The 23,035-nt window shown below is 43.1% G+C and overlaps 1 protein-coding gene across 4 annotated transcripts in view; it reads right to left on the bottom strand.

The window, feature by feature from the left end:
* phkb (phosphorylase kinase, beta) overlaps positions 1-23,035 on the bottom strand; it is an 87,461-nt gene that overhangs the window by 59,392 nt on the left and 5,034 nt on the right. For 3 of the 4 annotated variants that reach the window (XM_076078030.1, XM_076078033.1, XM_076078032.1), the window contains 5 exons: positions 14,954-15,092; positions 10,413-10,512; positions 6,204-6,311; positions 5,579-5,659; positions 2,291-2,406 (listed from right to left, as the gene is read on the bottom strand). In XM_076078030.1, the coding sequence (XP_075934145.1) occupies positions 2,291-2,406; positions 5,579-5,659; positions 6,204-6,311; positions 10,413-10,512; positions 14,954-15,092 (544 nt within the window). Of the gene's footprint in view, positions 1-2,290; positions 2,407-5,578; positions 5,660-6,203; positions 6,312-10,412; positions 10,513-14,953; positions 15,093-23,035 lie in introns of those variants that run through there. The other variant, XM_076078031.1, reaches the window with a different exon arrangement.

The following is a 23,035-nucleotide window of genomic DNA, read 5'->3' as shown; positions in this document are numbered from 1 at the left end:
AATCTGCCCCCGCCCCAGTTCACGCATACGGCACGTTAATTGGCATTGCGGCAAACGGCATGTATTAGCCGGCTCACTAATTGTGGAAATCCAAAGCATGAACCTCGAGGGGTGGAAGCAGAAGAAGCACGAGACACAGGGCTCCTTCACTACATGGAGTGTGTTATCTTTTCTTGAAGATATCTTGGCAAGCTGCTGCCAGTAGCCTTGGATTGTTGGAGGAAGAAAAATAAAAACAGGCTCTTCAAGAGATAAGATGGCAGAAATTGAGGATCTTTATCAAGACACTGCGGGAGGAGAGGGAGGCGAGTTCCATGATAAATCAGCTAGGTGCACGGAAGGAAAACTCTCCTGATACCTGAGTCGGACAGTGCTGGTGTTCAAACACGTGGTCCAAAGTCCTTATCTTCATAGCAGTTAATAGTTCAGTCGGTCCATTACGTTCTTCCTCAATAAAGATTGTTTAGCGCTCTGATTTATGTTGTGTCACTGTCAAAGTGTGTTCATTTGACATTTCATTTGGAAATATGCTTTAAAACTGACACGCTGACCCCAAAGACACCGTATCAGATGACGTAGGCGTATCTCCCCTTTTTTTAAGGAAGCCATATTTCCCATAATTCATGCTGCCTCCCGTTGTAAAGAGGCTGTTTTTACTTCTCCTACCTGTTGGACTATTCGTTTGGAGGGCCAGGAAGAAGTATAAAAAGTAACATTACATTTTAGTGAGCAAACATTAATATAGAATTTCTTCTTTTTAAGTTGTAAGTTCACATTTATTTATTTAACCTTTATTCAACCAGCACGGTGTTGCCAGACTGAGGTTTCCTTTACGAAAGCAATGGCAGAACCGACAGCAGGACAGACAATAACCTCCGGTGAAGATGTGGCTTACTGTGGTTCCGCCGCTGACCAGTCTGGCATTGCATCGTGAAATTGCCATTCGGCATGGCCACGCCCCCTTTTGGGGGAAAGAATGGCGCCGTTACATAAGGAGAGAAACAGGGAAAGTGCAGAGAAGCTGCTGTGTAGCGGGTTGACCGAGGCTTTAACATTGAGATGACAAGTGTTTTGTTTCTCTTGATTATTGCTCACGATCTAGAAACGGTCTACAATCACTCCTTCAGGAATTTATTTCACAGATTAAATTGAAAGAAGTCCGCTTTAATAAAGACATAAAATAAATAAAATAATAATAATATCCACCAGTAAAATGAAGACCAAAGAAAAGCTGATAAAAGGTTGTTTGTTGTTCAACAAATATTTTAGTCATATATCCTTGTTTTTAAAGCAAGCATTCAAAATTCAAATGACATGTACTTCAAAGCACATTTCATCTCTGCTGATAATGTCAATAGTTATAAAAACATGAACATGTAATGGTAGCTATATGCTCTGCTTTTGCAAATGCTTCATTCGAATAGAAATACAATTGAAACAAACAAAAGAGCGATCACTCTTCCCAGCCCTCTGCTGTGTCCCGTGTGGCCTCTGAACACAAGCCTGCTGGAAACGTCCGACATGGCTAAAAACAGTGGAACGGACAAATATCTCATCAATCATATCAGCTGTAAGGCCAGAGGATCACGCCACTATCACTGCTCGCATCATTGCGCTTTCATACGTGTATAACCTCCTCTGTTTCTCCCCAATTCTGTTCATCCCTTCACCTTTTATCTCACACCGTTCCTTTCTTCCTTCCTTTACATCCCTCTTCCTGTGCTCCCTCCATCCTAGCTGAAGGCACTATTATATCATCACACCACAGGCAATGCGCAGATATTCCGGCAGTTAGTAGTCCCCCGCTCTCTTGTTGCTGACTGTTTACGTCGGTCAATTTTTGTGGAAAGTTTCAACCGGGAACACACACCCACCCACTCTGCACTGGCATGAGCAACGGAATTCAACAAAAAGCTAAAATGCAAACTGTGGAATTTACAGCATCACAGTGACTCGGTACACAATGAAATCTATATTGGGAATCCATTTTTGCCACAGGGTACTTCTCAGAGGCACTGGGGAGAAAATAAAACCGTGGGTCAGTCCCACTCCTTGTGGTTTTTCTTTTGACGTCGGTATACATTGATTGACGTTCAACTACGCCGACACAGCTGGCGGGCAGCGATACGGAGAACAGCGGTAAAGTGCTGTAAAAATCAGAATAGTGTCAGACTGGATGTCAGCATTTACCCGAGTCCCTTGGTAACAACCTGTAAATGCTCACAGTCGAACACTACCAAGTGCTTTTATTCATGCATGTTCTTTGTGTGTTGCTCAGCTTGTGACTGACCTGGAATGCAGCTCAGTGCTGCCGTTGTTGTATTTGCTGCCTCTCTCCCACATGCCGTAGTCAGGCACCCTGTAGGCTCTTTCCACACAGAACACCAGGTTCTGGATGAAGGAGACCTGCACACAAAAAAAACACATCAAACACAGGAAGCAATACAGACACCTGCATGCGGTATCACACACACACACACACACACACGTGTACTCACAGATCCAGGGCTGCAGACAGTAGACACGTTTCCATATTGAGACACGCGATAATTTCAGCTGCAGCTACACACGCACTCACATCCTTACTCTCACTTACATACGTATACAGTAATGAGCGACCTCTGGTATTGATCTGGAGCGAGGTGTGGAACTCTCCCGCTCATTATGGGGGTTAGAAAAGTGGTGAAGAAAGATGATTCCTCATCAACGATCAAGGTCACACTGTCCCTGCAGCTAACGGACGGGGTGTAAGTGAGGCAGCGTGTGAGGTCACAGCTTCGCCGGCTTGTCATGACGCGACACCGAATGGACACAAGTTTGATTATCAGCGCATCGCTCTTTTATTACAGGCTCTAAAAACTCATCGGCAGCGTCCTTGATTGAATCACAAAACACAAAACGGTGGCCCAGTGGTTTTAAAGTCCCCAATTAGGAGCACCTGGCTGTGGAGAAGGACCTGGTGTCCATGAGAGACATGTCGAAATCAATGTGCACGTCTAGAAATAAACTAAAAGGGAGAAGCATACAATGTGTGATGACTTAAAGGCCTTGAATCATTAAAAAGAGTGTGTGCGCGCTTGACTGATGGGAGATTTCATCTAAAATGACAAAGTTGGGGAGGGGAGGGGGGGGGGGGGGGGGGGGAGAGAGAGAGAGCAGCAGATACAACCTGTGTGGGACTTAACTAGGCCAGTCTGTGAAGGAGGGCAGGGAACGGGGGAGTGAAGCAGACGAGGCAGGGAAAGAGAGAAAGGTTCGCTGCGTCTCTTTTTTTCCGGGCTTTTGTGAGTGGAGTGATTAACGAGGGGAACTTTTTAGTATCTTGATGGTATCTTAATGAATGTTACTGCCCACCGGCCAAACAAGACTCTCCGTCTCCCTGCCGCCAGACGACAGTCCCTGCCAGTTCCGCCTTATTTTATTTTTGGTGGTGGTGGTTTGGGCACAGGGGAACTATTGCAAAAGAATACTACATGTGCTGCTGCTTCTGCCAGCAGCACTCACACAGTGGGGAAAAGAAATATGCATACACCTGTATTATGTGGGGGGAACAAAATACAGGCTGTGATACACACTAGGCTAATGAGATGCTTCATTTCATGCTGCATGAGACTGAAAATGGCATCTGGAAGGAGGTCGATAGTGCATCTTCTCAGAGGACACGCAGCAGCCTTTTCTATACCACCTACGTCAAGGAAAAAAAATAAAAAATACTGCAATGCAGCTTCCAGCTCAGTCAAGTAAACGCCAATGGACTTCACAAGCTGTGACAGCTGACAGCAAACTAATAAACGATGCCGTAGCAGTGTGATTCGTCCAAATGGAACACTTTTCCAAAAGCGTTGGGTGAGAACACAAGGCTCTTTTGCTCACTAGATCGGATGTTAGTTAATAGAAGGATGGCGGGGGGGGGAAAAAACGCCTCAATTTGAATTATGCAATCTAATAAGCAGTGTTTAAACATGCAAATTAAGAGACAGGACTGCCCTCGTAATAAAAGTAGCATTGTCAATTTGTTTGCCATCAGAAGTGAGACATGGAGGAAAAATGAGAGGTTTTTAGGGAGGGTTTTTCTGTAAACAAAGTGAAGACTGCACGCACTAATTGGTTAGTGGCAAAATGTTTTACTAAGTCTTTACTTTCTTAAGATAAGCCCAATCTAGTAAACAAACGGAGTTCTTTACCAGCGGCTCAAATGTCCCCGCTCCGTGGCGGTAAGTAAAGCTGTGAATGAGCAGACTATAAAAACTAACAGAATTAATGAAGTTCCAACTGCTCCTCGGGGCCGCACAATAAACAGCACAGTGTGTAAACTTAACGACCAAGTTGCCCTGTTGTTTTGTTAAGAGACAAACATGAAGAAGACAAAAACTGACACCGGACAGATAGATCAAACTCTGGGGAAAAGCATCCAAAGCCTTTCGGTAATAGCCTGGGTTGGTGCGCTGCCAAATAGGACGTTACCGGTTCGATTCCCAGGAGGACGTTTAAGCCTCCACAATGAAATCATCTAAACGTTTCCCTGTTGAAAGTCAATTGAGCGGCTCAGCAAAAAACATAAATGTGAGCGGGGCTATAAAAGTGAGATACTGTCCCCTGATCCTGCATTTGTGTCGGCTCCAGGATATCTGCAGGGGATTGAGGGTACATCTAACTGCCTTCAGAAATCCCTTGCTCTTACTTTAAAGCATCTGGTCGGACTTTCAGGAGGAAGCATCGCACAATTTAAGACTCATGAATCCCATTAGGTCCCACAATTTGTTTTAGAATACATTTTAGTGTGGTGCAATTTTCCCAATAGCAATTTTCACGAGCAAGCGCACACACACTCATGAAGTGCAAAAAAAATGGTTCTCGTAAATGTCAGAATGCAGTTTAGAGACGCTTCAAAATATGTTGATAATAAGGATGATGTATATTTATTTTGGATCGATAGATATTTGCTGTCGAGTCATGTACAGAGGTAGAAGACTACAGGTCTGCTGATATGCTAGCAGCTCTGTGTCGCTGCGCTTAATACTGGCCATCGGTGTATTGATGTTTAGTAGTAATGTTTACCCCTTTGATCTTCTTAATGCTAACATTTGCACAGTACAGCTGATGATAATGGGAATGTCATTAATGAATGTTTTGCAGAGCGGTCATAAACCAAAGTATTGGACGAATGAATGGCAGATCACCAAAGCGAGTCATCCTATTGGGACCACGATTGTCTTCATGACAATCCACAAAATAGTTGTTGAGATATTTCAGTCAAGATCAAAGTGGTGGACCGAGCGAGAGACAGACATTGCCGTTCCTAGAGCACACAGTAGCATGGACCAAAAGTTTATGTGCAGTTTAAGCTCTTTCACTCATTTGAAAAATCTCTCATGTATAAATAGAAAATTCAAATATTGACCGCAGCATTCTGTGCAATGTGTAATTATCGTTGGAAGAAGAGACGTAAACTGTCTGGGACTCGAGCCGGACACTGATTGCTGCTCGTAGATGAGCCAAAGAATATCAAACCAATAGCCAGCACTGGGCGTAAGTCCCCGGTGTCCAGCATCGGCAGTCATTTTAGCGCCTTGTTTACCTCATCGGTGTTGTAAATGATTTGCAGACCGGAGCAGATCATCTCCACCAGGTACAGCAGAAACAGGGAAACGGCATCGATCTGCAGCAATGACAGAGGGAAGGACAGAGTGGATAAGACACCATTAAAAAAACAAAAAAACATCACTGTCATTTGTACAGAATCCGTCAATACGGGTGTCTTTGATTTCCGACACAGTGTAGAGACTGAGGCGTGAGCTTTATATTAGCTATTAGGCTTTTGGCATTGGCTTGGTATCATCAATCACGCAATTTACTTCAGTTTGCAAAGTTGTCGGAGAATAAATCACAACCAAGGCTTAATAAATGTGTATACAGTAAGTGTTTAACAAATACACAGCTCTGATGATTTGTGACGTTTTACTCTCCGGTCTTTATAACATGCAATACAAACGTGTCTCTTTAGCCTTAAGAAGCCCCTCGCCTTTTCAGACGTCATCATTCCATCTAGATATTTCTTTGAGGTGCACAGATAGTAATGCACATTTCCCAAACGCACACGTCCGCAATGTGCACATGCACATTGCGGAAAAAAACACATTTTCATTTCGGTCTTTCAACTGAGGGTTTGCCTCATTTCTGCACATGTCTGCTCGCTGGCTGACCTGCAGGTGGTGGTAGTCGCTGTAGGAGTGCACCTCGTCGCCGGTGACTACGTCGAACACTGAGTGCAGACACTTGGAGGGGCTGGGGTCCTGTTTGAACTGCTCCACCTGGTAGAGAGACACACGGAGAGCGAGAGGACAGGATGAAAGAGAGAGGGTCAAGGGTAAGCACGGAGAGAGAGGGGGAGACAGTCATTTCCTCACAAGAGGTACAGTGCACCACAGTAGCAGCCTTGAACACATTCAATGACACATAATTAGGAACCTTGCGTATTGAGTTAATGCATGGTAATTCACTGTCATGTCAACATCTGTTATGCTTCAATGGGAGTTTTGTTTCTGGTTGTATACTGAGGCCATCTCCTCGTCCATGTTTTTACATCTAACCATTAAACCTCGATTGGGACTTCAACTCCTTTCAACAGACTTCCTCTGTCATTCACTTACAATGGATTCATATTTTTTTTGCTCCTTATCTTTAAAAGGAGACCGGAAATATGCATATATAAGCCTCATGGTTGAGGAGCTATTACGTATTCATGTTGGCTGTGTCATTATTGGCATCTTCGTTTGCGAGGGAATAGGCTAGGGGATATGTTGAGGGTATATATGCGACAATTTCCTAAGAAGCAATGTATTGACCGATACAAAAATCCCTCTCAATCATCACTTATGACCCATTAGACGTGTGTGGCGCTGTGTGTGTGTGTGTATCTGCCTGTATTTTCTCTTTTCGTCGTATTTTGCTGTGCACTGAGGATTTTGGACCCCCACGTGGGGGAATAACTCCCAGGGGTGTGCAGCCCGTTCTCATTCCCAGGTCAAACACCGGCGCTTTGCCCCGCCCCCTGCGCTGCACTCATTCAAAACCCGGCACCTTCCCAATCTCTTGCTCTCTCGACCACCGCCGCTCTCTTTCTCTCACAATTTTGAATGCTTTGTTTGCAAACAGCAACCGACAATATGACTACATGCTATGCCTTTAAGGCCATGTTCAACTTCCCACAATGCAGGACTACATGAATCCATAAACACTGCAGTGACTCATATAATCTGTTGTTTCTCAGATAAAATAAACTGGAACTGTCAATATGATATATACTGTACAACACAGCATAGTCTGCTCCCAAACTGATAAGGGGTCAGATTTAGGGGCGACCAAACTACCACTTGGTTTACGACACAAAACACATAAAAAAAAACAGAACAAGGTGTTTGTCGTGTTTTGTGTTCAGTGAATTGTTTCTGGCTCCGTGTGTGTGTGTGTGTGTGTGTGTGTGTGTGTGTGTGTGTGTGTGTGTGTGCGCTGCATCGACTCGACTGCACCCCCAAATTACAGCTGGGCCACCAGTCGCGTCGTGCAGTTATAAATAATTGGCCCTTTGTCCCATTTTTACCTCATTTGTTTCTCCTCTCTCCCTGCTCTCTCCATCATCGAGCCCCAACTCGCTGTCTTCATTTTTCTCTTTCTACCTCCCTCGCCTCACTTCTACCTATCTTCTCTTATTACTTTCTATTATTCACTCTCTCTTTTTCTTTGTTACACCCCATGCTGTCTGTGTATCTTTATCTCTTTTCTACCTCTGGCCACCTTTTTCTCTCTCTCGCTCTCTTTCTCTCCTCGTCAGGTCAGAGTGGAGACCCTCTGTCCCACTTTTGCTCAAACTGCTCCACTTCCTGCCATCCCACGGTATGTGTGTGTGTGTGTGTGTGTACGTGTGTGTGTGTTTGTGTGCGTGTGTGCGTTTGTGGTACATGTGTGATAGTGAGGGAAGAGCTACCTCTGTAAGCAGCTGACGATAGGTACTGCTGTTTATGTTTCTATTAACACTATTTCTGTGTAGAGATCTCTCTGATTCCCACTCAAGCAGAGCCACGGTGTCAAGTGGCTCTTCCCTCGGGATATTCTGAGAGGCCCCAGATCTTGTTTATTGTTTCAAGTGCTGCAATGCGCCAATATGAGCTTCAAATTAGTGAAACACTTCAACTTCTGCTGCTCCATTCCGGCGATAGGAAATTGTACAAGTCCGCCTTCATGCATTTATTTTACATCTATTGCCAACAAAAAAAAACCTTGCATCCCGTTAAACCAATAACCAGGCCATTCCTTGTCCTTTCTGGATGCAAAAGAGATACATTTGATTTTCCAAAACAACTCATGGTAAAGAGATAAAGTCAGCCTACAGCAGTACTTCAGGAATGTCATCGTGTTTTCGATGAAATGTATTTTGTGAAATGTTATTGTGTTTAGCGAATGTCTTGTTTTGCGAAATGTCGTTTTGTTTTGACCCTCAGGGCTACCATACTTTTACACTTAAAGTTAATGTAAAAAAAAAAGTAAGTGAATGCAAAATAGAGGAATCTAAACCAAAGCTGAAACAGGTTTTTAGGTGTTGATTTTGTAGGTTTGCTCCTACTCTGGCTGTTCAGGGTGATCAATAAGGTTAAAATATTAAAATAATATGGAATTGTTTGCTTAATATGTCAGAATACAGGGTCAATAACAAGGTTTATCTATTGAGTAAATTGCACAATTACCCACATGCTACAGAGCATCATTTCTCAAAAACAGAACGCTGAATTAGAATAAATTAATAATTTAACATGAACAAGATAAAATGGTTAGAATATATATATTATTAAAACCCAAATTCCGAAAATATATTCAAATCAAGCAAGATGATGGCACTGAGTCTTATGTCATCGCAACTTATCAAGGAGTCAGATGTGTTTAGATGAACAGGTGGGAACAGGAATCCTTCCTCTCGCCCTTAAAGTTGTCAGATTTAAAAACATCCAGGACGACAACAGGTTGTGTGAATTATTCGAATTAGGAGAAGTTGATAATGAATCACATTTCCGACCAAAAGTTGAAATATTTTTGTCCCCTTCGGAGCAATGCAACAAGCTGTAAACAAAGCAACGACATATGAAACAGTGGCTTATTCACACATCCCGCATCAATGGAGCAACATCCGCATTCAGCTTCACGAGCTAGTTGCCAACTTTGTCTGTCTGCTGTTTGGTATCGGGCAGGTAGCGTGTACTGTTTATTAGAGCTTTGTCGCTGTCTGCCTGTCGAGCAACTCAGCCGCCTATAATGATATAATATCCATATTCATCTAATCTGCATCGGCAAATATGTTTTGTTCGAAACATTATGTTACTTTGAAAGAAATATGCAAAATATTCAAAGCATCAACATATTTCATTACTTTTCCCTCCAATATTCAACCACTGCTGACTATCTCTGACCATGACTGAGTGTTTTAGTGGCCTGAATCACGGTAACAACATGTAAGCTGGTCTCCAGGTGTCAAAGTCCAATGCTTTTGGCTGCCTCCCTTGCATCTTCTGGCTCGCTTTGTGGGTTTCCAGACAAAAAATGAACCTGACCAACAAAGTGACTTTGACTATTTGTTTGTGCAAACTGAAAAAAACAACCTTGAACTTGAGAAAATTGTCCCTAAACAACACCCAACACACTATAGCCAGACTGCGGGGCCCAGCTGTTGTATTTGCTCTGTGATATTTGCCCAGCAGTGGCCCTGTGTCACGTCTCCATTAAAAATGCCATGTTCTTGGTAAGTGTTGGAGACGGGGCCGTAACGAACGCTGCTCTGTGTAATTAACTGTGTAAACGCAGCTTTGTAATTAAGACACTGGAAAGCTCTCCCCCAAATTAGGTCGTCAAGGTCGAGGCAGGATGAAACAGAATGGCTTTCAAAGGCACACGCACGTACACACGCACGCACGTACACACGCACGCACGTACACACGCACGCACGTACACAGGGACACGGCCAGCTGCTCGATTTAAAAATGTCGTTGGTGAGGAATAGAAAACAGCCTGCAAACGAAGGCCATATCTGGTTCTGCGTTTGGATAAGTAAAATGGCCATTTTCCATTCACAGCCTGCTCATGCGCACGCATCAGGTTTGCTGCACACGTGGAAACCCCCTCCGGCGCAAAAGTCTTTGGCAATTAACAGATTGCCAGGTTATTAAGCCATTAGGACTAAAGCAACCGGCCCCCGTTGTCATTTGCTATGATATGAAAGAGGAAACCAGATGTATCCGGTGCTCTGAGAGGCTCTGATGAATAGCAGCTCAGAAATAGACCTTTGATCTGCAATACAGTGTGTAATCGCGGTGTGCTTTTATGCAAACACCGCACAGTGTGAGAGCGGGGGCCGGCTCAAAACTCACCTTATCAGCCTGTCTCATGTAGCAGTAGAGGATCCCTCTCATGCACTTGATGGCGGAATGCTCCAATTCATGGGTTCTCCCCATGTCGTCGTCGATGCGTCTGCATAGCGGGGTGAGCGGGGAGAACACAGTGAGTGGATGAACACATGATGAACACATGATGAACACATGAAGAGCACCGATTTTAAAGGACGATTCTGGTTTATTCCCACTCGGGTCTTGCTGATGTAGTTCAATTTTACATTTTACTCACCAAAGTAATCGCTGTGATTTGGGAACATTACGTCATCACTACTACAAAGTGAAATGGGGCAACAACAAAAAACTCAAGAAGTCAGACGACTATACAGGTAAATAATCCAACGGCTTAGACAGATTATCTGAACCACTTTATCTGGAGGTCAAACGGCTAACGTGGAGGTTTGCTTAAAACCTGTACAATCATCTGACCTTTTTCTAATGACGCCGTCACGTTGCCAGACTCCAGCAATTAACTTGGTGAGTTTAATGTTTGTATTAAACCGGAATAATCCTGAAGTCGAGTCGAGCCAGATGGTGCTTCAAAAACGAAAACGATCAGCCTTTGGTTTGGTTTTGTTGGGCTGTGTGAAAGCTTTCAATTGGTTTGTCGTGCTGCGACAACAAACAACCGGACCTGGACCTGCAAAAGAGAGGGTTCTCTACCTGTCCATCATTATTTATGACATACGAGCTCCAGTTGCTCAAGTCTCAGATAATAATACTCACGATGAGTTATTTCTTCTTGGTGCCCACCGGAGAGGATAAACAAAGGTGCAATAAAGTGCTGAACGAATTGCTGTCAGTCTCTAGACATGGATTTTCCCACGTGGGTCCGCGTGGTGCCGATTATGCGGCATGACACCTAAGCGGCCATGTAAATGAGCTGTCATTTTATGTGATGTTTACTCCTCTTTATTCGTTTGAAAGACGTCAGCGTGAACACATATCAGAAGACCACCACAAAGCAATCATTTTCCTGGAAAAACTGACGTCCGCTAAAGGTGTAAAAGCGACTTTAGTGACTGTCGATAGAAGGAATTGAACCAGCAACTGTTTTGTCACAATGTGGCCTGCCTAAAGAATCCATCAGTGGCATGGAACATTGGCTAAAAATCAATGTGCAGTTTGTAAAGCCTTTAAAACCCGTAGCGTGATACTCGCATATGTATCACCCCAAATTGTGAGCTCAAACACTTTAAATAAATGTGCCTTCAAGAGAGTGATATTGCCAAGATGCCTCCCAGGAGTCAATCGATTGCAGTTGCAGTGACCACAGCGGGAGTCAGCACATTCCCGGTGGGGCTGGCAGATCTCGGATGCACATTGCAAAGGTCACGCTCACAGTGACTTTGGGCATCGACAAAGGGAAGGCTCGCCGCCGAGGTGAAACTTCCGCGGTAAACGCTGCATTAATCACACGCACGTCTTTTAGATGTGACCCTCTGCCATCAGAAGTGATAGCAGAGGATACAGCAGGCGGCTTCTCATCTGCCAGCGCCCTGTTTTAAAGCACTTCATTACCGAACTACAAGTATCCAACGTTGTGATGTGCATGAGGTGATCCAACACTGGCCAGGGGTTACAGTAACACACCCAGCTCTTCAAATGTAATTAGATTAATCAGGAAAACACAATGGGTGTCAGAAAGGTTACAAGAAAATATTAACACCAACTCATCAACCCACCCCCGATAAAGAGGGGGACACTACAGGCGAACAGGGTAAAGATTTCAACTAATAGATATCTTACTGGAAAGGTATGTTTAAATATGCAAATGAGGCATTCTCTTATCAAATATGTGCTCATTAGCATACAAGTCCAGAACAGAAATCCGAACATTGGATGAAGGTAAGTTCAAAATTCTTATTTCACTTTGTTGAAATATTAGAAAATCTATTTTCGTCATGGTTTCAGTAATAAAAGGTTCTATAAATCAGGTTATGAATGATGTATGAACTAACCCCTCTGTAAAAACCTTCAGAATATAGATAGGAATGAAATGGGGAAGTTTGGTCAGTGCTACTGAAGTGGAGATTTCTGGCTCAGAGAAAATATGCATTGTAAAATGACATACATTTTGACACTTATATATTTCACCATGACACTTCACCAGTTGATTACTTACATTAAAACACTTATTTGCAGTATAAATAACCCCCTAAATGTGCTTTTGGGATGTTTTCTTTCCTCTAGTCTGAAAGAAGACACGATATGGAAGCAAAATAGTCCAAAATCTCAAAATTGATCTGTGCATGAAAAAAACGATGTTTTTGTCTGCTGTCTCCTCTTAAAAAAAACTAAAAAACTACTATATTATATATACTATTATATATTATTATATATAACTATTATATTATATATAGTATATATATATACTATATATTATTATATACTATATAATAATATTATCACAAATAAAATGTAACAGAATAAAGCACAACATGTGACTGGGCAAGGTGGTGGATACAACTTTGTCTACTTAGAATCGGAGTTTGTGACAAATCCAAGTGCCACACACACACACGCACACTCTCTCACACACACACACACACACACACACACACACACACACACACACACACACACACACACACACACACACACACACACACACACACACACACAGCAGCTGGGCGTGAAGTAAGTAATGGCAGTAGCCAAGCCTGTCAGATGAGAATCATCTTAATTAAATCCCAGTGACAATTCTAATAGGAGGCAGCCATGACTGATGACTGAGATCTGCCTCTGGTCACATCACTGCAGTACACTCTATTTTTACCCCTCTCTCTCTCTCCCTCTCTCTCTCTGTCTCCCCCCGCCATCTCATCCCTTCACTCCATCTCCCATTTCTTCTCCCTGACTCTTATCTCTCCCTCTGCCCACCTCGCCCCCTCACTCTCTTTCCCTCTCCCTCCCACCCATCTACCATCTCGACCTTTAGTATCTCCTTCTCTCCATTTCCCCCTCTCTCTCTCTCTCTCTCTCTCTCTCTCTCTCTCTCTCTCTCTCTCTCTCTCTCTGCGTATCTATCTCTCCATCTTTCCTCCTCTGTCCTATTACAGGCTCATTTCGTGAAAGTGCTCTTTTCCCTTGAAACTAATCACGGAGGAAATGCAGACATAAAGTGCAGGGACGGTTGATAAAGGAGTTTGGGTCCTCTCAGTTAAATTCTAAAGTGTTCTTCTTAAACCAACAATCCCGAAAGTGTTTGAAAAGCAAAGCCTTCGAATGACAGAGGCAGATTAGAGATCAGGGTCAGTGAGCATGAAATAGAGGAGAGTGCAACAAAACCAAAAGGCAAAGAAGATGAAGGGACCCATGTAACTAAGGACTCCTGGTCTGTTCTGCTCTATAAAGACACTAGAAGTCATCTATCCGTCCATTTTCATGTCCCTTTTACATCAGCGTTGCTGTGGTGCTGGAAAAAATGTAGTACAATGGAGCCTTATAACACAGTCTCTCTCACAATTTATACGACAAATATTCAAATCTCAGCTGCAGATTCTGTAAAAAATACAATGATTGTATCAGCCTAAAAGAGACCCAATGTAATAAATATATTATTGCCCGATTTATCTATGGCATTTCATATGTCATTTATTGTGCACTCGCACATGCACCCAAAATGATGTACCTATTCTTTAATATTATATAGCAGCAAGCAAGCACTCTGCCAAAATGACTACATGTGCTCAACATATCCCGCTGTTTTTGGGTGTCAGTGGTTTACTGGCTCCAAAGTACATGATCTCTGGGTTTTTCATATATTATCAGTAGCTGATACCTCCAATCATGTGAACAAATTAGGTTTGTTCGTCCTAGAACTAGCAAAAATGTTTTTAAAGTACGTTTTTGGTGAGATACAGAGACAAACTAGATTATTTACATATATTTATATATATAGATCATCAAAGATTTTCAAAACAGCTCAAAAGATAGTATCTTGTCCTGATACTGAATGACAATTCTTTGGTTGATGCTGTTGACGCGTTTGCTGGTTTGTTTTAAGTCTGTCATCTCTTTTATGCAATTTTTTTTGTCTTTTTGCTTTCTTGTTTTTTGAAGTCTGTTATTTGTGCTTGTGTGAAACTTTTACACTGCACAAAAACACATTTCACTTAAACCCCTCCCCTGGCACCGATTGTCCAATCACAGCTTAGCAACCATATACAGGCATGGCAGGCCTGTCAAGCATTGGATTTCTCCACATCTTGAGGTGGCGTGCATTGAGCTGTGGCACTGTTGTGTTGAGTTTGAGGGTCTTGGCCTTTTTTTCCCAGCCTTGCAAAAACCCATAATACAGCAACAAAGTGAATGGTCAATCGATCTTTTTTTCGTACTTCTTGGGGCCAGACCCCGGGATTGACCAGGGTCAGCTCTAAAATATCCTCAAAAATCTGTAGGATACTGTGTGTACCAATTAGTGCGTCATTTCAAAGACCTAGAGACCAATCAGGGAGTCAAAAGTCCCAATAAAACCGTAATAATTAAGACAAAATGAGTGTGCTTTGTGTACTAACCGGTAGGCCATAGACAGGGCCCAGGCACTGGCAGCACAGTACAGGGAGTCCCGGACCTTGGCCTCCTTGCAGGTGGGGCATGTTTTGACCGGGAAAAGGCCAGTGGTTGGACTCTGGTAGTTCAGAATGGTCGTCTTGACTGGATGGAAAGAGACAGAGAGGAAGAGACAGAGGAAGTGTTGGTGAGGCAACAACTCTCTTGCAATGCTAGTATTATCTACTCACACCCACATTACAGGAAACAGTGAAGATAACACAGCTAGACCACAGCATGCTAGCTAGCACTGCTCCATTACAAAACAGCTGATGTGACTCTTTCTTTTCTCTGCAGCCAGTGCAGCTTAATGCACCCAATGTACTGAAGACGAACAAGTCCAGAAGGCATTCACGCCGTCATTCATTCCTAGTCTTCCCTGAGAATGCCGGTTTTTAAAGAGCACGCATACCTCCATGCCCCCCACACACTTTGCGAGACCTTGGTTTGTTTCCACTCCTACACAGTGGAAACGCTCTCAAGCAGCATCACCCCCATCACACCTACGCAAGTCTCTATTTTGATCCAGGCTTTTAGATGTTCACATGTCAGAACAGATGTGTGCTTTGCTGCGTCAGCTGGACAAGAAGCAGTCCCAGAGGCAGAGAGGACAGGATGGATTACCAGCGTATATGTTCTCTACTTCCGAGCTAGTCTGCGTTTGTCAAGTGCAGAAATAGAATATTTATCCAGCTCCTCCAGGAGGGTTACAGCGTATTCCCTGAACCGCGACCTTCCTCGGGCTGTGCAGCTGTTGCCTCCGCTTCATGCTCTTTCTGTGAATACTTCCTGTGCATATTCAAGCTCAAATAAATCAAATGAAATCATGTTGAGGTTGGGCAAAGACACTTGGCAGACATTTTTTTCTTCTTTGATGAAGGAAAACAAACGTTGGTGTGATGAAGTCACTTGGAGAGGAGCTCCGTTTGCATTATTTTGGCATGTACAGTAAACACTGTAGGAGTGTGATAACAGATGGATGCTTTTTCAAGTCGAGCAAAGTGTGAACGGTGACATTGAAAGTGTGAATGGCTGCGACTGTAAAGAAAAACAACGATTCCTGGAGGAATATCACTTGGACTCAGGGTGTCATTGTTGCACCTCAAAATACTTGGATTGTGCGGCACAAGCTGACAAGAGTCAGTTGATGTTCATGTCAGTGTTTTGCAAGGCATTGTGAAGACAGACATGGAGTTGTGCAAGCTGACTTGCTTTGTGGCGTGTGCACATACTTCACCACCAGTTACAGACTTAACATGGACTCACATGAGGGGAAACAGGCTTCATTTCCATTTTTGTACAAAGTATTTATCTAATTCATTGGAGGGAGATTTAGATACTTCAACTAGAGAACGAGGATTTATGTGAACTTCTATGCTGCTGAAGTAACTTGGAGCAAAACACAGAATCCATTCCAGCTCCGATGGGGGCTGACTTTGACCTCTGGTCGACCTCTGGTCTCCCTCTGAGAGACTTTACTGTTCACGCATATATTTAAAAAGCGGTTACAAAACACAGCGCTGCATGACCTGTCGTCTCTCTCTTCTTCTGCACCCGCATCAGAGTGGAAATTACATACAACTTCTTCATGTGTTGCACGTCTGTGTCTTTAACATAAACTTTGACCCAACATCTTGCTTCCTGAAAGTTACCCGGTGAAAAACCACACATGCCGATGGTTTAGTGATATGAAATAATACTAGGGCTGCACAATACATCAAACTTTTATCGAAATCGCAATATGGCCCCCTGCAATTTTCAAATCGCAGGAGGCGCAATAAAAAAAAAAAAAAAAAGGAGAGATGTGTATCAGAAAAACATTTTTATTAAGTATTTACATTGCCCTATAGTAACCTGGTTACTACCAATGCTCGTATACTAGCACCTTGTTAGTAAGAAGCGTCAACGAATCGTATGTTTTTGTTTCACCAGTTCTGGTCCCCTTCTCTCTCCCCACAAGTCCTGTTCCTTTCACTCAGATATTGAAGAAAAACACATTCTTGCTGTTAGACTGTTCCCAGAGCCTTTCAATGACATAGCTACGTCAACGAGAGCTTGGGTAACACTTCAACAGCTACTCGGCGAGAATGTAGCTCGCCACGCTTGGCCGTTTTGAAGCTTCGTCACTTATAGGGTGAACATAGCGGCGCTTAGAGCTAAACGCTAATGGCGTCGTGATAGCAGGCTCACAATGACAATGCAACAGTAGGCAGGTATTTGGTCACAGGTGAAGTCTTGACGAGAGAAATCAAAACGTTGACCTGATAATTGTGCTGAATGAAAAGTCAGGGCGTCACTGAAGTTATTAACATTCACCCATCTTCTTGTTAATAATTTACCTGTTTATGCACTGTGCAACATTTTTATTTTATTTTCATGATGTATAGTCCTTACTAGATTCAAGAGACAGTTCATACCAAAAATAAAAAATATATGTATTTTCCCCCCCAACAGTAGTGCTGCTTATCAATCTAGATTGTTTTGCTGAGTTGCCCCGTGTTGGAGAAATAGATATGACGAGAAATCATGACCCGGTTACTCAAGATAATCCACGGACCTCGTCTCAACAAGGTTTCATGGAACGATGGTTGAAAGAAAAATACTTCTGACATGAAACTGCTCATAACGAGGTCTGTTAAGAGGAAAGAATACATATTTTAGATTTTGGTGTGAACTGTCCCTTTAAATGTCAAACACCTGATTGATTGTAAAACAATACAACTTTTACCTGTTTTTTTAATTACTGTGCAGTACTAATTTGGTGATGTGTCTTTCAGAACACAATGAGACATCGAGTCTAAAACCAGGCTACCCCAGACGACTAGACGTCTTGAGACCTGAAAACCAAACAGCATCACGAGTAGGAATCCCTGCTGTCCTCTGCCAGCATCAGGTAGTGGAAAGGGAAAGTATCAAAATCCAGTCCTTATTTTAGTGCCACCAGAATGACTGGGAAGCTCTGCAGATGGTGACGACCAAGGTCTTTTCTTTGGAGACGTATTTCAGCTGGGGGGGGGGGGGTTTGTGACGGTGAAAGTCTGGCTGCGCTAAATGGATGAGCAAAGATGAACCAAGATGGTTCGAGTTCACCTGAGTTCATGCACAGCATTAGTTACCGAGGACAGAACAACGGATGGAAGCTTTCAATACGAACAGATCGGAGCTCTCCAATAATATATGCTGAAATATTACATACTCAAACAGAAAGCCTTCAGGGAAAGTCATTCATCTGTTTCAAAAACACACACACACACACACACACACACACACACACACACACACACACACACACACACACACACACCCTGCAGAGGTCCCCTCACCGATGACTAATCTGTCTGTAGGGATCACTTCGTTTTTCATCAGAACATTATGCCGGTGCAAATGACGGGGACATCCATTCTGTCTCTCGTTTGCAACGCAGCAAACGAGAGACAGAGAGGGAGAGACTGATGGAGAGGGAGACGGAAGGGGACAGGGGTGAGGGAAAGACAGATAGAGAGGATGTGTGTGTGTCTATGAGTACAAAAGAGCGACAGTAACGGGCACGGGGAGAGAGACGGGGGGGGGGGGGGGGGGGATTGCCAGTCTATATTGGCGCATGGACTTGTGTGTGTGTGTTGTATATCGGTCAATTGAAGGCGACAGGCACATCGGCGGTGAGATATAGAGGTTGATGGGGTGAATTAGGCAGAATATTAATAAAACTCTCAGGCACTCCAACGCCTCGCACTAACTAAGTGCACACTTACATGCATGCGCACGTGAAAACACACACACTACACACACACACACACAAACTAGACGCAGACGCTGTTGTTTTACACGTCATGTCAGCATGAGTGAGTCTGCGACTTGCTACAAGTCGGTTTATACGGAAGGTAGCCCATTACAGCGGTTGTAATGGCAACGGTACACATACAAATGGCTCCTATTCAATTTCTACGGTCTCAGCATAGAGTAATGAGGTGTTAGACGTACAGACACACACATACAGATTCATCTGGATTGCTAAGCAGTAATAGGATGTGGTAGTGGCAGAATGTTAAAAGGCTGTGAGATGTATTGGTCATGACACTCCACATAGACAACTGTATCTGACATTGGTTTTCTCGCAAAGTGCTGTCTGTCTCGTTGACCACAAATACGCCAAGAACCTGTGGTCAGTAAATTAATTATCCATTATTATATTAACTAAGATTTAGATCATCGGTGCCAGTGTCTGCATGATAAGCTCTCGAAGAGCAGTGAAGCACCCTGGGTAATTGGCTCAGGTTTAACCGACCACCATGATATGCTATAGGCAATTTAAAAAAAAGTGATGTTGAAAAGTCAAATAAGTACGCACGTATGTTCATAGATCTCACAACAAATGTCGTGAAAATAAAAGGAAATGTAAAAACAGTTCACTTATTTGATTCTTTGTCAAAGAATTTGTGAAATACAACTGAAAAAAACAGCGGTTACATTTGGAGTTACTGCAAATTAAGCATTTAAAAACGAACTATAGTCTTACTCAACTCTAGTTTCATTTTCTCAGAAATCGGAGAAATGTCTCATCTGCTGTAACTCAGGTTTAATACAATAATTCAAATCTTTGAAGCACACAGGTTTAATAGGTTTTTATGTCAAATGTGTTTCACAGAATAAGCCCAGGATGAAATGGGTTGCCGAGCTCTGATACCACTCAATTTGGAACTGAGTGGTATCTCAGGGTTTCATCTTCAAGTCACACGTTCTTCAGTTGTTCACACTGCAAGTTTCTCTGGATGCAAATCAACTGTTGTTGGGAGTTTTCTGCCAAGCCATCCATCAAGCTAATGTCCCACTAAATCAGCAGCTAATGTCTCAGACGCACACAGTCTGCTCTTTTACAATGGGCCATTTCACTGCACCGACAGCGTGGAGAAAATGAGGGAAGATGATGAGAAAGAAGAAGAAAGAAAAAAAACACTGAGCGATAGATTGAAAAGAGAAAAAAAATAAAGAGATGAAAGATAGAGAGAGTGAGATGGTATCTGTTCAGTGCCCCGGCAGATGCTACAGGAGAAAAATGGAAACACGCAAACTGTGATATTCACTGTTCGAGCCAGTCTCAACAATTACTTCTGGGTCCACTCCTGCTGACGTTGTCAGAATATTTCTTGCAATATAGCATCCGTGACATGAGGTACTATTGAATGAAAAACAAATGCAGTGGCCATGAAAAAACAAAACAACAGAAATGCTGACAGAGCAGCAACATCTAAGAAAGAAATGTTGATTTATTATTTTTTTGGGGGGGAAATACGCTGATTTGCTTTCTTTCCAAGACTGAGACGAGGAGAGAAGATCAAGAGCCAAGTGGATGTTTAGCTTGGACAGTGGTGGAATGTAACCAAGTACATTTACTCAAGTACTGTACATAAGTACAATGTTGATGTACTTTACTTAAGTTTCTCCTACTTTATACCTCCACTCCACTACATTGTGGAGCTCGATATTGTTGTTTGGACTCCACTACATTTGTCTTTAGTAACTTTGCAGATTTAGATACCTGATATATTGTATATTAACTTTCAATACAGCATGTTTCCAGTATTTAAGTAAATGTGCAATCTAACACACTGTTCACAGCTGATTATGTCAAATGAAAATATGATTAAAGCTGAATTATGTTCCACAGAATTGCGCAGTATTCATGAGATTTTGTGATCTCTCTATCGTTTTGCCATGAGCAGCATGAGAGTGTTTGATTGTGAAATGTTAAATAAACTGCTTCTGTCTTTTACTCCAGTCTTTGTTACTTTTGTCGTTTACCATGGTGGCAGTTTGGATTGTTATTTTCCTTTTTTGTTTGTTTCTGAAATTAATATCCATTACTTTTAAATCCACATGTCAAAAATAAATGGTCCGTTATGATATGCATATTTAAATTACACTCTGTAACTATTAGTCACTGATTTCATTCGGCCTGCAAAATCAACACTGCAAAGGTTGGGTCAAGGGAGAGAAGTAGAAAAACAAAACATTGTGAAAATCAAAAGAGACAGATGGAAAGAAAGAGCACCAAACTGAAAAACAACGAGCTCAAGCTTTTGCAACGAGCTCATAATGACTATGAAAAGAAGAAAAACACAACGTGTTTTCTCCTTTCCTTAATCGGTGCGAGCCAGACGGCAGAGCGATCGTGCCTTCTGCCTCCAGTATTATCAGGAAGGAGTCAATGGAGTGTGGCCACACTGCCACATAAATAGGAAACCATAGAGAGCTGAGGGAATGTAAGAGGAGAGGAGGAAAAGAGAGAGAGAGAGAGCGAGAGAGAGAGAGAGAGAGAGAGAGAGAGAGAGATGATAGAGTGATGAGCTGTGAGAGATGGAGGTGAACTTTCCTCCTATCGCAACAGCATCGTATGCTTAATATTGCTGGGGGGCGCCTTTGCAACAAAACAACAAAGAAAGAGAAAGGAGGAAGAATGTAACTGCTTTGATTTGTCATTGTCACCCCCAACCTCACCCCTCTCCACCTCTTTTCCTCCCTGAAACCGAAAGAAAGCAGGTATATTGGCAGGCAGGTCTGGGTGCCGGCGATAACAATGTTGGCTTTGTTCCCCGCTGGAATTGGACGAGCCGCCACCCAACATAACAATTAAACGAGCCCGATGTTCAACGCCGCGTTTCTTCCGACATCCTGCAATCTGGCGGAGGGCTTTTCCTCCGCAGAATCTATGGGGTTTCAACGCGGCCCATGCTGGAGGCTACGCTGCACTCGCTGATAGCAGCGAATCAGTTCCAACTCAGAGCTGCACCTGTTGCACACTGAGCTCTGCTCATTGTATTCTGAACACACAGACACACGGAGCGTAATGAGCACCCAGCAACCACGCAAACCGACAGAGGACCGTGCGTGCGCGTGTGCACACACACACACACACACACACACACACACACACACACACACACACACACACACTAGCTGCCCTGTCTTCATCAGGGCAAACCAACGGGCTGTGTCATAACTGCCAGAAGTGTGTTCATGTGAGAAACTGGTGCATCCAGGCCCTTCCACACAGGACGCATTAAACAATCCCTCGATCTACACACCTGGGTTTAGAGGCAGTCACCTTCCTCTTTTACTGTTTACCGCGGGCAAAGGCAAGCAAAAGGAAAAGCTGCACTTTATAAGGTCTTAAATAAATCCGCCGACCTGAGCCGAATCCTGACACATAGCTGAGATTTGTCTGTGCTGTTTGTCTCTGTAAATGCTATTTTTCTCCCCAACTGACATTATTGTCTGCATTTTATAGATACTGTGACTTTAACATCATAAACAGCAGTCCGCATAAAAAGGTTTTCTGCGATATAAAGGAGGCTATATCAACACCCTGTATTTGGGGAACACCATATATTCTGAAGGAAGGAATAAATGTGATAATGTTACAGGTTGTGTACCGATGACCTGTTAATAGCACCTTCATATTGGGGGCTTGCTAACGATAATGATGAACGTGTACACGTTTTGGAGCTCCGAGCTTCTCTGTGAGTGTCCTGACTTGATTTGAATTCGGTAAACGACTTGCCGCACAGTACCGCGATTTTTAAAGATGACCTCTCACATTCCTGACTGACTGTTCCCACTCGCAGAAACATTGGGAACACACAATGTGATCAATCAGCTGAGTGAATCAGACAGAAGCATATTACTAGATGATGCTCTATGGTGGCCTGTGCTGTAAAATGCTGCAGGGCCCTGTAGCCTAGTTTTAAAGGCACTTTAAAGTGCACCTCTGCCAAATTCCAGCTGGAAAAATGCCAATTTAGGTCACTTTTATATTTCTCTTAGTTCAAGGACACTACAAGGAGAAGGCCATGCTTTACGTATATTCTGTAATCCCTTAAATGTCACAGGTAGAGAAGCACTGGAAAGCTCCAAGGCCAAGCAGGGTGTTTTTTTTCTATTTTCCTTTTTACAGTACTGCATTCCAGTAATTAGAAATGAAGGTACGATTATCAGGCTTCTACAACTACACACAGCACTGTGCATAGCTCGTGGACATAGCTAATCAAAAA

This window comes from Anarhichas minor, unplaced genomic scaffold, assembly GCF_050575085.1.
Source record: "Anarhichas minor isolate MPS153535 unplaced genomic scaffold, ASM5057508v1 ptg000062l, whole genome shotgun sequence".
Lineage (NCBI taxonomy): Eukaryota > Metazoa > Chordata > Actinopteri > Perciformes > Anarhichadidae > Anarhichas > Anarhichas minor.
The sequence above is the reverse complement of the archived record's forward strand: the minus strand, read 5'-3'. Positions and strand labels throughout refer to the sequence as shown.